The sequence below is a fragment of the Convolutriloba macropyga genome, chromosome 7 (assembly GCF_964194025.1).
Source record: "Convolutriloba macropyga chromosome 7, txConMacr16.3, whole genome shotgun sequence".
Lineage (NCBI taxonomy): Eukaryota > Metazoa > Xenacoelomorpha > Acoela > Convolutidae > Convolutriloba > Convolutriloba macropyga.
This window is the reverse complement of record NC_134474.1, coordinates 10790279-10805992: the sequence shown is the minus strand read 5'-3', so window position 1 is coordinate 10805992 and position 15714 is coordinate 10790279. Positions and strand designations below refer to the sequence as shown.

General features: G+C 30.0%; 1 protein-coding gene across 1 annotated transcript in view; it reads right to left on the bottom strand.

Annotated features, from left to right (window-relative positions):
* The window catches only part of LOC142342936 (uncharacterized), a 114266-nt gene that overhangs the window by 43702 nt on the left and 54850 nt on the right, over positions 1-15714 (bottom strand). Inside the window, exon 9 of the mRNA XM_075394616.1 lies at positions 402-612. Within this exon, the coding sequence (XP_075250731.1) occupies positions 402-612 (211 nt within the window). The remainder of the gene's footprint in view (positions 1-401; positions 613-15714) is intronic.

Genomic DNA, 15714 nt, shown 5'->3' with positions numbered 1-15714 from the left:
TTACTGTTTTTTCGATTTTTTGAGTCGGATTTTTTTCTAAATGGTTTTCCCAATCCATTCAAAGCTCATTCTAGGCCTAGTTTTTTGTGTGAATTAAATTTTCATTTCTCGTTAGTGGTTTTTTTGTTCACATGCGGCATTTTCACATCGATTTTCTGTTTTTTTGTCTTATTTTTTTATCAGAATTTTTTAAAAATGGTTTTCTCAATTCATTCTTAGTCCATTCTAGGTCTGGTTTTTCTGTTTAGTCAATGAAAATTCTTTGAATTGTACGTCAGGACTTGTCCTGCTATGTTTTTTTTTTTTGCGAAATTGTCATTCTTCGACGTTTCGTGGTATCTTTTTCTGAAAATGAGTGTAGCGTATAGAGGTTTTTTCTAAATTATTTCTGATATACTTACAGAAAATATCCCAATTGTGGAGTATTCAATTGTAATATTATGTGACGTCACTTCTCGTTCATTGGCGTCTTCACTGATAGGAGATGAGTAAGTGTGGAACTCAATGTCTTTCACAACCTGCAGAAGTGGGTTCGAGCCCCTCCCAGCAAGCGTTATGGTGAGATTGTAAGATTCGCCCGGAATAGTTGGTAAAACATGTTTATTAGTCAATCTGAAACAGGAAGTATCTTAATTTGCATATAATAAACAACAATCTAGAAACGTAATATGATGAAAAAAATTCAACATAGTTTTGACTTAAAATGACTGGACTAGTTCTCTTATTAATACAGTGTAGATGTAATCAGATTGAGCAAAAATGAGCGTGAAACAATTGGGACGAACCAAAGATTGTACGGTTTATTGATGAACTAAAACTACCCTGACCGTAGGTAGGTAAAAACAAATAAACTGTCAAAAAAGTCTGGATAGTTTTCATAAATTAGGATTATTAAAAATCCCTAACTGACTACTGAAAATAACGCTCAAGAAAAGCTCTCAGAAGTTTCGGATAAAAAGGAAGATGGGAAAGATATTCAAAAATCTGTTTTAAATTTTTTTAATGGTTTTCAGACCTTGATATGTTTTTTGAGCAATATCAACCAAAAGATTTCCCGCAAATAAAAAACTTCAAAATTTACGCACCATAGTGTCTCGCACTTAAACAAAAAACCCCAGAAAAAATTATTCCATTGTTTTTTAATCACTTTGGTGGCAAAATTTTCTGGACAGATGACAAACTGTTTTTTCACAATTTTTCTGGCTCTTGGCTTCAAATTTCAGATAAAGTTGACTTCAAACATGCTTTCAAAGTTTACAAACAAACAATATTTATATTAAAAAATTGCAAAAAAGTTCTATGCTCTAATGGACGCCACTACAATCACCTTTACATTGGTAAAAATAATGCCTGAAAGCTTTAATACATTCTACATTGAGAAACAGAATTGTAAAGTTTGATGTTGGAAAAAATTGCAGCAGTTGCAATGACTTAGACAATTTTTTAGTTAATACTAATATAAGCTGTATTTGAAATCCAAAAAAATTAGACCAAGTTAGTAGTAGTAGATAAAACAGGGAAACCAGCCACCAGCAAAATTTGTTCCTTTTCTCCTAACGCTAATCGCGCACGTCGAATGGAACAAATTTTACTGCTTGCTGGTTTCCCTGTTTTATCTACTACTCTATATTCACTCTAAATTCACTTCTTATACAATTAAAAACTATCCTTTCTTGTCTCACTTAGTGCAAACCACTAGTACAGAGTTAAGCTGGTAATTAACCATTATCAGACGGATAGTTCGGGTTCTATCCCCACCGACTCCGGTGGACGTATCCCAGTACTAGTATAAAACTAACAAGCACGTAAAACCAACTTGCGAAAATGTACTTGAATAAAAAAGAAAACTTGAACAAAAAAATGAAAATATTAAAATAATTAAAATTTTCATATATTCCCCTAATCAATATTTAACCAATCTAAAACTAAAACTTCCTGTCTCACTTGGCGTAGTGGTTAAATCATCGAGTCTAGTTAAGTTGATTTAGCAAACGGAAGGTTTGGGGTTCCTTCCTCACTGACTCCAGTGAACGTCCCCCGATAGGCGATGCCGCCTTTCAGGATTCTGATGAAAAAAAAACTATGAAACTAAATGAGATAAAAAAAAACAAAAAAAACCAAATTCACAGTTTTTAAAAAGGATGATCCCTGCTGTGAGACTGTATATGGGACACACTGTGATGGGTATACAGTCAAAAACACTGAGATCGGTGGAAACACAGTGATAAGTGTTTTTTTTTCAATGTCTTCTTGAATATTCTCTCTATATTCTCTCTATATTGGATCAATAATTAATCAGAAATTAATTTAAATCAAAAATAAGATAAAAAAATTAAAAAATCAAAGCAAAATTTACATTTCACTCTTTAAGAGCGATTCACTCTTATTCGGAGTGATCCCCCAGTAGAAAATATCGCTCTTTTTCACTCTTAAGGAGTGATTCCCTCTTTTTATAAATTTTTATAATTTTTTATATTTTTTATACTTTTATTTCAAATTATCTATACTTTTTAATAAATTTATATTTTCTTTTACTTTTTCTATATTTATTCCATTATTAATAAGAAATGATACAAAATTATAATATTTACATGAGCAATCTTCTTCATTTGGTCTAATGGCTAAAGTACTTTCAGTTCTAGAACTTTGTTTTTCAGTTAGATTTCTACTAAATCCTTTAGTTAATTCTACACCTGGATGTTGTTTCTTTACATGAGCCCGTATCCTATCATATCTCACAACAGAAGTACAACATGGACAATTAACTTTAGCTGAAGTACAGTTTCTACATGTATACTTACTCTCATCAAAATCAGTTAGTGGTTTTATATAATTACATTTATTACAATTTCTGATTGGTGTAACCACTTCGTGGATCTGCGGGGCAGTTGGGGTACCAAGGACTTCGTCCCTTTCACTGATTAATACTTCTGAGTTATAGTTAGGGTTAGGGTTAGGATTAGGGTTAAGGTTAAGGACTGAGTCATAGTTAGGGTTAGGGTCTGAGTTAGAACTGGTGTTATAACTAGAATCAGAACCAGAACCAGAACTAGAGCTAGAACCAGAATCAGAACTAGACTTAGAGCTAGAGCTAGAACTTGAGCTAGAACCAGAACCAGAACTAGAGCTAGATTCATTTTTTAAAGAAAAACCCCATGGAGAAAAATCATTAGCACAAATAGCACTTATTGTTATATTACCACATATACATTTATCAATTTTATCTTTATGACATGATTCGTAATGATATTTTAAACAAGCAATGTTTCCACATTTATAGTTACACTCTAAACATTTTATAACCATTTATAATTGGTCAAATCTGCGAATTTGCAAACGAGTTTCACTCGTGGTTAACCAATTTGCAAAACAACTTAGTTGAACAACTCCGTTGAACAGTTTGGTAAACCACGAACAAAGTTCGTTGGAGAAGGGCAAGCCTTGTTACACCAACCACGAGCAAAGCTCGTTCACTGATTTCAATTATACTCAACATATATATTTAGCCAATATCTCAATTACATCTTCAGTATTATCTTTAGATTTGATACACTCTGCTAAATATTTATTTCCTAACGTATTGAGTATATTAGTTTTACATCTCTTATCTAAAATTGCTTCAAGGTTCAATTGCATTTTATTTTTAACATAATTTATAATTTCATTTCTAAATTCTTCATTATTTACATATAGACTGTTTAAATTCTCTCGTCCCTCTTTATTTAAAATTCCAGTATATTTATGTGTATAACAGCTTCGCTGATCTGTGTAACAGCTTCGCTGATGGGTCTTCGACCATGTTTCTCCATCTGTATATTCCCTTTCATGTTCCAGATCTTGATCTTGATCTTGATTTCTGCCAAATCCATAGTTCAATAATGTACTTGTTCTATTCAACATAGTACTCGCTGCAGTTGCCACATGTCCGGCATTTCTTACTGTTATATCAGGACTCATGAAATTATATATCATTAAGACTGAACTTATAATACCTAAAATAGTTGAAAATAATCTAAGACCATTTGCTTTAACCACTTCCTGAGTTAAAACATCATTCTGTATTTTAATACCTTTTAATGTAAGAAGTTTATTAAAATAAAACTGATAATTATCATGACTAATAGTATTTCTATCTGTTGCATTTATCATGAGTGGTTTCATATATGCTATAAGTTTATTTATATCTTCTCTTCCTAACTCATCTTTTAAACTGAGAGCTTTTAAATCAAGGAAACCAACTCTTGAATCATATATCATTGTTCTATTACTATTAATAATAATAAAAGTATTTTCTTTCTTATTATATTTAATTATACCATAACGAAGTTCATCTGACATTCCGTCTGTACGATTATAATGGTTACTATTTAACTCACTAATTATTTTACTAAAGTCATGTTGACATTTATATATCTCATTAAAGTTTTTAAATAGATCAGATCCATTATAAGTTGTTAAATAAATAGTATCACAACTCATTCTTGCTGTATTATTTATTTGAGCTGGTTTATGACACATTACAATCATTTGAATATTATAATGTCTACCTTCAGTAAAATAATAGTCTATATCCTTATTTAACTTATCACCCATATCATCAAGTACTATTACACAATTTCGAAATTTTTGCATATTGTTTTTTGTGATCATAATCATATCACATTTATTAAATCCAGTATAAAACTTATTAGTCTCGGGATTTATCCAGTCTCTGTCATCTTTACACACTATAACTATATTTTGATCTTGATTTTGATTTTGTTTTTGATCTTGATTTTGATCTTGATTTTGATTTTGATCTTGATCTTGATTTTGATCTTGATTTTGATTTTGATCTTGATTTTGATTTTGATCCTGATCGGTGTAACCACTTCTCGGATCTTGATTTTGGACTGAGTATAATTTTAAGTATTGTCTAACAAAATATGTTTTACCCGTACCAGTTCCACCATAGACAATAGTGTGTAATGGTGACTTTTCATATTCAAATCTAACTAGACTCCTATTCATAAATCCACCAAAGTTTTCTTCTAGTTTTGCATATTTACTCGGTATTGAATCATATACTATAAAACAAAATATAATTAAGAAAATAAAAATTATAACCACACTACCTGTCTCCATTTTTATAAATGAAAACATAGATAAATATAGACATAATTAGACTTATGGGTCTTCGACCATCCGTGTAACGGTTCCACCGATGCTTCGCAATAATTAGAGTTATAATTAAACATTAATAATATTTATAAGAAAATGCTTATCCTAACTTTTGAGGAATTCAATAATAAATTTAATATTGATAATAGTGCTATGAGTGATATCAGAATAAAAGATATAGGTAAAGATATAAGTCTAACACCAATTGAAATTGTAATGAGAGATCAGACTCCAAATAACGTAAGTGAACCCAACTCCAACATTATTGTAAATTTACATCCAACTGAAGGTACACATTGGGTTTTAGTTATAAGAAGAGAAGGTGGTCCAGTGTATTACTTTGATAGTTTTGGTATAGAAACTCCTCCATTATTCTTAGAAGAGTATGTCAATCTAGGCTCTAATGAAAGAATACAACAATATGATGAATCTTATTGTGGGGCCTATTGCTTATACATGATCTATCTTATTGATAGAGGATTTAGAATTAACAATGCTTTGAATATTCTAGTTAATCAATGTAAATATCCAGGAATGTATAATGAGTGTTTCTGTTTGGGTTGTAATGATAATGTTAATGATCTACGAAGTAGCTTTGCTAATAATGATAAGGTTAATGATAATCAGGGAACGGACTCCGTCCGTGGCATGCCAACCTGCTTCACAGATGATAAAGTTAATGATAACGATAAAATTAATGATAACGATAAAGTTGATGATAATGATAATGTTAAGTTTAATGATAATGATAATGATAATGATCCACGAAGTAGCTTTGCTAATAATGTTAATGCTAATGATAATGATAATGTCAATGTTTATGATAATGATAATGATGAGACTATCTATCAGAGAAGTAGTTATAATCAAGGGGGTAGTTATAATCCGCGAAGTAGTCCTAATCTGGATATATCACCACCAAGAAGTAATATAATCCAAACAAGTCCTATTGCCATTAATATAAATGATGATCTATATTCATGGTTAAATGATGATGATATAATTACTGAAGCCGCATTCCCAGATAACTTTAGATGTATAATATCTGGTCCTAGTGAATGTGGTAAGACATTCTTATTGAAAAAACTAATTCTAGCTAGTATATACTTTGATAAGCTATATATCATTGGACCTACTGGTGATCAGTACCATGGTATAGAAAAAATAAACCCAAAAGCAGATGTTGAATTTATTAAAGATATAAAAGATTTACCATCTCCTGATAAACTACCCAAAGACTTAAAGAAACTAATGATATTCGATGATGTTAGAGCCAAAGAACCAGTTATTAATGAATACTTTTGTAGGGGTAGACATAATAATTGTAATATGATATATCTTAATCAAAACCTGTTCTCTCTGGATAGGCAGAGTGTTAGAGAGAACTGTAATCTATTTATTTTATTTGAACAGAGAGGTAAAGCCCTCATATCTATATATCAAGATTTCTTTAATAATGTGGAACTTAGTTATAATGATTTTGCTAATATATGTAATAAGGTATGGAAAGAGCCTTATAATTACATTGTCATTGATATAACTAAAAATAAAAATATTAATGGTAAACTAAGAATTAATTGGGATCGGAGAGTTTTGTAGTTTAGTTTAAGTATCCACGAAGTGGTTACACCAATCAGGGAACCTGCTTGGGTTACCACGAGCGGAGCTCGTTGGTAAACCACAGACGGAGTTTGTTCGCAGATAAGTCTAAGTCTAAGTCTAAATCTATGACTATGTCTAAGCCTAAGTCTAAGTAAAGTCTAAGTCTAAGTCTGTAACTAAATCAAACAGACCTTCGGTCTGCTAACTATATTAGATCAACGAAGTTGTTGCTGGTTACACCAGATGGACCTTTGGTCAGCTGACTACGTCAGATGTAAAGTAAAACTTAATACATCACCAATAAAGTCTATAGGTCTTCCATGCTCATCTTTAATATGAAACTCTATATATTCTATTCTATCTTTAGTTACATTTTGATACAAGATATTAGTTGGTATAATATTTATCAAGTAACCTGGTGGTTCAGTTAGATTAAAAGTATATAATATGTCTGTATCCTTACCATTATCTTTAACACCAGATATCACATTACAATGAATGTTAATATTACTAAAACCCATAATATCAACAATTTTCTGAGATGTATATTTACCTTTATTATAAACTATTTTTCTAAATCCTAGTAATGGGGCTATTGAATTTTCTATGTCAAAGTTAATTGCACCTTGTTTTACTTCCATTAAACTTTTCATTGTATTCTTATCAATTTCTATTATAACATTACCATTAGTTTCTTCTTTTATTAATTCTGCTATTTCATTTAATTCATATGCACCTGGTGTAATACCTAAAAGACGGGTATTTGACCTTGTTTCACCTTGGGTATCATATATGAGTTAATTGTTCATTCTATTCACATTAAACACTGAGTTATAAACTGATAATCTAATTAAACCTAATTTTGTTTTATTAAGTATAGGTTCACTAAAGTTAAACTTTTCTGTTGTCTTTATCATTCTAAAGTTAAGTGTGTGTTCTTCTTTAGTTTTAGTTAAAGCATCATGTATCTTTTGTAGTTCCCATAAGATCAACGAAGTTGCACCTCCGGTGATTAAATTGTCTGTCATTTTTTTATATTCAAATATAAGATTATATTTCTAGTTATAATTATCTGCGAAGCAGGTTCCTTGATAGCTTTGGTTATGGTGAAACATCTGTGAAGCCCCATAGTTATAGTTATAGTCATAGCTGTAGTTATCTGCGAAGCAGGTTCCCTGATAATTATAGTTAAACTTTTTGGTTTATAAAAATGGATTTTAATTTGGATGCAACTTATGGTTATAATAATGATATACGCAAAAGTAAGATTATAAAGTATAAACCAAATAATCTGGCAACAATGAATGCAATCAATACTAACATTAATTTTATACTCAATAGAGAAGAGAATCATTTAAATATACACGATTCATATCTAGAGATAGAGTTTGTTGTATCAGATGATGCTGGGGGTGTATTTGCTAATAATGCTAATATTAGATTAGTTAATTATGGTATGATGGCATTGTTTAGTTCAGTTAAACTTGAAACTAGTGGTGGTAGGACCATTGAATATATAGATCATTGTCATCCTAATCTATTGATGTATAAGTTATTAACTAGTACTGATGATGAATATGAGTGTGGTTTCGTTAGAAATCAAGGTAATAGAGATAGTCAACTTAAAGGTGATCATGCTGCTGCCGAACGAGGTCATATGTATATGATGGTTAAGATGAGTGATCTATTTGGTTTTGTGAATGATTTAAAAAAGATTATATATGGTTTAGGATTTAAACTAATATTAAAAAGAAATAATAATGATAGAGCTCTATATAGAATTAATGCTGGTGCTGATGCAGTAGCTAATGATGGTAATATAGAAATTAGAGATATATCATGGTGTGTGCCTAGTATTGATCCTAGTAATGATAATAGAATTATTGTACAGAAAGGATTAAATAAAAAGAATAATATAGACTTCAGTTATTATGAAAGAAAGACATTTTATAAGAACGTACCTAATGCTACTAACTTCTTGTTTGATTTAGGTATGGAAAGTGGTATGGAAAGACCACAATATATAATAGTTGGTTTTGAAAATAATAATGTTAATGAACAAACTCATGATGCAAGTACATTTCATATAATGAATGTTACTGAATGTTATTGTAAGATTGGTAGTGAGTTTTATCCTGAAGATAGAATTAATATTAATTATGGCACTAATAATTATAATGAGGCTTTTAAAGAGATTGTTAGCTTTAATAAAGATTATAATGGGCTACCATATAATATAAAACCGTATATAAATCATAGAACATTCAAAAGTAGTTATAGAATATATGTATTTGATACTAGATATCAAAGTGATCATATAGGTCCACAACCAATACAACTTAATTTTAAATTTAGTGCTGCAGTTGCCGATGTTATATGTCATGCATTAGTAATAACTAGAAAGGTTATTAGTGTTAGTAGTGATGGTAATAAGATGGTTGATATAGTTTCATAGAAACTAATGACCGAAGGTCTATAGTCTCGTAGAGACTAATTGGCAAAGCCACTTCGTGGATCAGTGAAACTGCTTCGCAGATAGCCAGAGGCTTATCATATCATAGATATAATTATAATTATAATTAAAGTCCTTATCAATATTTCCTACTGGTCTTAACAAAACCTTTAGCATAAATAGTATCTAGTTTCTTTTTATTCTCTACAGACAAACCTCTAGCTTCAAGTTTAGTCTTCGAGCTTCGCTCGCGGGCAGAGCCCGTAGGCTTATTCATAACAACAAAAGGATTATAATTTTTAACTTCCATTATTTTTTATATATAGAAATGAGTCTTTTAAATAAGTTCAAAACCAATTCATATTGTGTTGGTGGCAGACATTATAGTGGCACTAATAACATAAGAGGAGCTATTACACCAAAAGGTACTAAAATATTAAGAGGATCCTGCACTAAATGTGGAAGGAACAAATCAATGACAGTATCTGATGCAACAATAGAAGCAGAGGGATTGAAAGATTTTTTTAAAAGTGTTGGTAGAGCTACAGTTAACTTTGGAAAGAAAGTTGCTAATAATCCAATAAGAGCATTAGAGATTGCAAGTAAAATAGGAACTGCAGCGGCATCTAGAAACCCTAGAGCTGCTTTATCAGCCACACCTGATTTAATTAAATTTGCAACTACTGGTGAAGGTATAAAGGTAGTACAAAAAGGAAGAGGTTTATACTTAGGTACAAAGAAAAGATAGTTATTTGATTATGATTATATTTATGTTTATGTTTATGATTATGATTATCGGTATATATTTATACTAATATTATTATTACTAAAGACATTGTTATTACTAAAAACTAATAACTTTAATTTAAAAAAAAACACTTAATTTATTTTTCTTGTTCTTCTTATAATCCTCATATAACTTGACTAATTCATTATATTCATCATTATCTATTTTATTATCATTCATTGATTTAGTATATAGTTTATTAAATTTATCACCAAACTGTTTAGCTAGAATATACATTTGTGAATACTTTATAATTTTATTTCTTATTTTAGTATTAATTGTTTTTGATAATGAACCACAAACAGTTGCTGTAGCAAAAGCTGTGGGTATAGAATAAGGTAATCCTATACCTGTTAATGCAACTGATGTTGTTGTTGCTGTTGTTGCAATTGATGATAATAGTATTTCTGTTATCTCAGCTACGTTAATATAATTTTTATATCTACTTAACTTCTTATTATAATTATTAGTTTCAGTTTCATAATAATTTCTAATATCTTTTATAATGTTAATATTATTGTTAAATTTATTATTAGCTTGAATCTTTTCATTTATCTGCTGTTCATTGACAGCAGCAGCTTCGCGCATCAACCGTTCCGATACTGATGATAAATCTGGATACAGTAAGCTCTCACTCGGTGCTGTTGGATCAGTGAATTTGTCAAACAACTTCGTTGAACTATTTCGTAGATTGGTCATTTTCATTAGTGAAAAAACTTTCTATTTCTTTCGTTATATCTTCTTGTTTAAATCCATAATGCATCTCAAGTCTGTCTTTCTCTTTATTATCAAGTAACTTACTTCGTAAAAGTATAGAAATTATATATATTACTATAACACCTCTAAGAGATTTATTGTATTCGTTCATTTCCCTTAGACCATTAGTAAACATATCATCTAAATGTATGTTGGTAACATTCTGATTAAACTTATTATTATCAATCTCTTGTTTTAATTGATTATATTTAGAGATAGTATCAGCAGCAACTTTATTACAAAAGCTAACAACATTTGTGACTTCATTTGCTGATTTAATGAATTCATTAATTAGATTTTCATTAACTTGTGTTTCATTTAGTTGTAATGTTTTAGTTGTAACTTTATCAAAATCACCTTTTCTTAGTTCAGTTATGTTTCTACTTAAAATTTCTATTTTATTAGAAGAGGATAATAAGTTATTGTCACAATACTCTTTATTAACCACATCCTTTTCATCTAACGGAGGATGTACATTTGTAATTTTATAGGTATCCTTCATGTCAATATTATCATTATCTTCTAGGAATAACCCACGAGCCTTACTTAGTGTTAGGTTGTTTGTTGATGTTAATCCGAGAAGTGAGTTCCCTGATTGATTTTTAGCCTGATTGAATCTGTTTCTTGTCATTATTTATTTTAAGAAATATATTTAATGATTCCAAAACTTCATTATTAGATTCAAAATCAAACTCAGATTTCAATAGTTCCTGTTCATAATATTTACCTTCTATTATCTCTCCATTAATATCTTCTATCTTATATGTTGGTGGTTGTGTTTTTAGAACTTCATTAACTTTAAACAGTTCTCTTTTCCAATTAGAAGTGTAACCTTTAGAGAAGATATTACGTTTATCTGCGTTTCTAACATAATCACCAACTTTAAATTTTGGCTTAATATTCTTAAAATTAAAAGTGTATTTAACCTTATCAGGATTTTTAGAAGCGTCAACTGGTGTCATATTAATTGTTGAATGAATGTTATTGTTATATGTTAAGACTGCATCATTTAATATATTTACCCAATTACCATCACCTTTGATGAACATAGGTTTATTTATTATATGTAATAATGTTCTATTGAATCTCTCTATAAACACAGCCTTTAAATCACTATAAGTAGAATATATTTTCGTTCCATATTCTTTAAGTAAAGATTTAAATGTTTTATTGTAAAACTCACTACCTCTATCTACCCATAACTTTTCTGGTTTTCTAGGTTGAGAGCCTCCTTGTGGATTTTCTCCTAATACTAATTTAAAGCCATTAGTTATAGATAAACCAGATTTATTCTTTAATGGAATTGCCCATGCATATTTTGTGAATATATCTATAACTGTTAATATAAACTTATAATTATTATTGTATTTACTTAAAGATGACTTATCAATTAAATCAGCTGACCATGTTTCATCTTTATATAATGGTATTATTCTTTCTCTTCTAAACTTTGTTATTTGAGGACTAAATACTTCTTTAGCTAGGAGTTGTTGTTGTTCCATCATTATGGGCGTAGCCAGGTGTTTACCCTTCATTTACCATAGTTAAAAACAAAATTATCTAGTTGTTCTTGATTAATAATATTCATAGATAATAGTTGCTTAGATACATCTAGCATTTCGTCATATAATCCATCATGACCAGCTTTTGTTTCTAGTATTAATAATTCTAGTCTTTCTATTAAACCATTTTAATGGCAACTTCGTTGATTATTTGGGTTGCTATTTAGTCCCCTACCATATACATCATCTTTTGCCCCCATTATACGTTTTATTGTTCTATATCTAGCACTTTTCTTATCCCCTTTTCCTAAATCATATCTAATATCCTTTAAAAACCTTTTTATTTTGTTTTCATCTTCCTCGATTTCACCATGTTTTATATTAGGGTTAGTAAGAAAATTTATAAATTCATCTGAAAACTCATATATATTATCCTTAACTATAAATGAATTTTCTTGGTAAATTAGTTTAACACCATTCATTTCAAATTCACCAATATCTAAATTTCCGAACTTTAACTTTAATTGGGGATTAGATTGAACTGACATCAAATTAATAATTTGAGCCGTGTCTTTATCTACTAACATTCCTGGTTTATCTCGAGCTTCCTCTACAGCTTTGCCATTGGACTTCATTAAAGCTTCATTAAACTGGGAACCAACTTGCTCGATCTGCGAAGCAGTTTCACTGATCTGCGAAGCAGTTTCACTGATCATCTTAGTTTGTTTATCTAACTCTTGATTTTGCCAATCTATTGCTCTTAATGTTTGTTCACTTAATGCTAGATTCTGTTCATTGTTTGCATTTAGTGTTTTAGTTAAAGGATCAAATAACTCTTCTATTTCACCATAATACTCTTGTTGTTTTAATTTATCGTCTAATCTATTTCTTCTGTTTTGTTTTTCTAGATTGTTTAATTCTATAAGTTTATCTAATTTAGTCATTTTTTATAATTATAATAAATCATTATATAGTGTAATTGCAGCAAGGATTAACTTTCTATCATCATTAATGGTTAGCTCTTTAATATTATTTATCAGCGAAGCTGTTTCACAGATAAGTAGGTCTTTGTTTAAATTTAAATCTGCTGCACAGATTTTATTTACTAGATCTCTTTTGAATAGATATAGATTCTCATCGTGAGGATAGCTTTTAATGTTATTTACATAAAACCTTTTATCATCAAATATATTTAAACTAATCTTAGTTGTTTTTGTTGTTGTCATGTTATTACCAACTTTTTGTATTCTACATTCATCTACTGTTCTCTGTATATTATTCATTAATGCATCATAATACTCTTCATGTTTAGCATTATTATGCTTCTTTATTCCTTTTTCTTTAGTATTCTTTGGGCTATCTTTAAACGGGCTCTGCCCGTGGGTAACCAAACTATAAGTCTTAGGTGTTAAGACTTTAAATTCCTCAACAATCCTACTCCCAAGCTCGTGCTTAAACTTGACGGGGACTTTATTATTTGTCTTGATTGGTTTTTCGAGATTGGATAGATCCATATGCTCATCACTAACTTTACCTTCACTATAACTTAATACAAAACTGTCTGTGTCCATATAGTGAAGTGTTAGATCTTTGAGGGACGGTTGTAGAATATTATAGAATACATCATACATGTGTAATTTGCTTAGTTCGAGTATTGTTACTCCCACATATACAGGTGAGCTATATTCTATTTTTTTCTTTATATATTCTATTTGGCTATAATCTCTATATCTAGTTATATTCTTAAATGTTGGTTTACTTACACTTTTCATTATTTTTTCTTCATCATGCAAGAACTTGCTTTGAAAGAAATGCAGAGGATTCATACACATTCTTCCATATAGTGAGTTATTCATTAATTTCCTTACATCCTTTTCTGCTTCAGTTTTAGCTGTTGCTCTTTTGTTAGTATTGTTTTGTATATAATCTCTACATATGTAGTCTTGTTTAAATTTAATTACTCTATGTATTTTTGTTACTTTTACTCCCATCTTAACATAGAACTTTAACATCCTATAATGAACCATATATTCTGTTTTGTTGTTTTGATCTAAGATTAATTTCTCTGATCGGTGTAACCGCTTCGCGGATCTTGCTTCGCTCCCATCTCTTTCCTTGTAACCTAATTCATTATCATTTATCTTTCTCTTGTTAGGCGTTAGTGCTAGTTGCTCTGTTCTCTCTTTACATTCATTAGTATAATCAATATCACAAACTATATAATAACCATGATCACTATCATCTGGAGTATTCAATATTACATCGAGGAACCCGCTTGGCGGATCTAGAGTAGTAGTAGTAATAAACTCAAAATCCTTATAAGGTAACTTTTGCATCATTGCATAACCATATAGGTTGTTTGCGTCTATGTACCATATGGACCTTCGCCGATTATTAATATATCTATCACCCATTATTCCACATACACCACCTCTCTTTGCTCCAACAAAATCATCTAACATTTGTTTATCTTGCAATGTATCTAGTGTAACACCACTTGACATTAACCAACAATCAAAACTATAACCTGGGAGACTAACGTAATGTAGTGGGTTGAGCTTGAATTCTTTCATACTTAATTTAACATATTCATTCATGCAATAGTCTAATATTTCAACATCATTCTGTAAATACTCTATAGTTAGATCTTTACCAGTTTTATGACTGTTTTCATTATTAAAGTTATCTACTTCTTCTTGTGTTGGTAATTTATTATGTAGTGAGGATTTGAAGTCTTCTATTTTTAGATTACCTATAAGATTGTCATAGGTAGCTTTGCTACCACTGGTAGTTCCACTATCATACGACTTTGTTGTGGTTCCCCAGGAGTCTAAACCAAAGTATTCATATGGATATAATGTTTTAGTTTTACATCCATATATCTTTGCCATTTGATCTAGAGGCATAGCTAAGAAGTTATAACTATCTAAGAATTTGAGACAACCAATGCTAAACATCTTAGACTTACCAGCAGCTAGTGGTATGTTATCTACTTTTCTTTTATCATTATTCTGTTTGAAGAGTTCACTGTATAGTAAGTTGAAGTCATAGCCAGAGCCATTATGGAATATTACAGGAATGAAGTTTTGTTGTTTATACCTCAGATTACATATCTTACATGCTGGTCCTCTATATTTACCAGTTTCATGACAATGATCTCTTACTTTATCGGTGTAACCGCTTCGCGGATTATTACATGTTTTGCTGCAGATATGACAAGTGTTATTAGTTTCATGGTATAATTTATCTTCTTCTGTGAATATCATCTTTTCATTATGTTTGAAATTATTCTCAGTTTCTATTTCTAACAGATCTCTAGCAAATCTTTTGATACAATCAAGACCGAAGTAGTGCTTGAAGTTACCTTGCCAGGTGTAACCCACAGCTATTGGAATATGTTCAGCTATTACATATTTACTATCATTAGTTGAGACTTCAACAATGCAACATTCTAT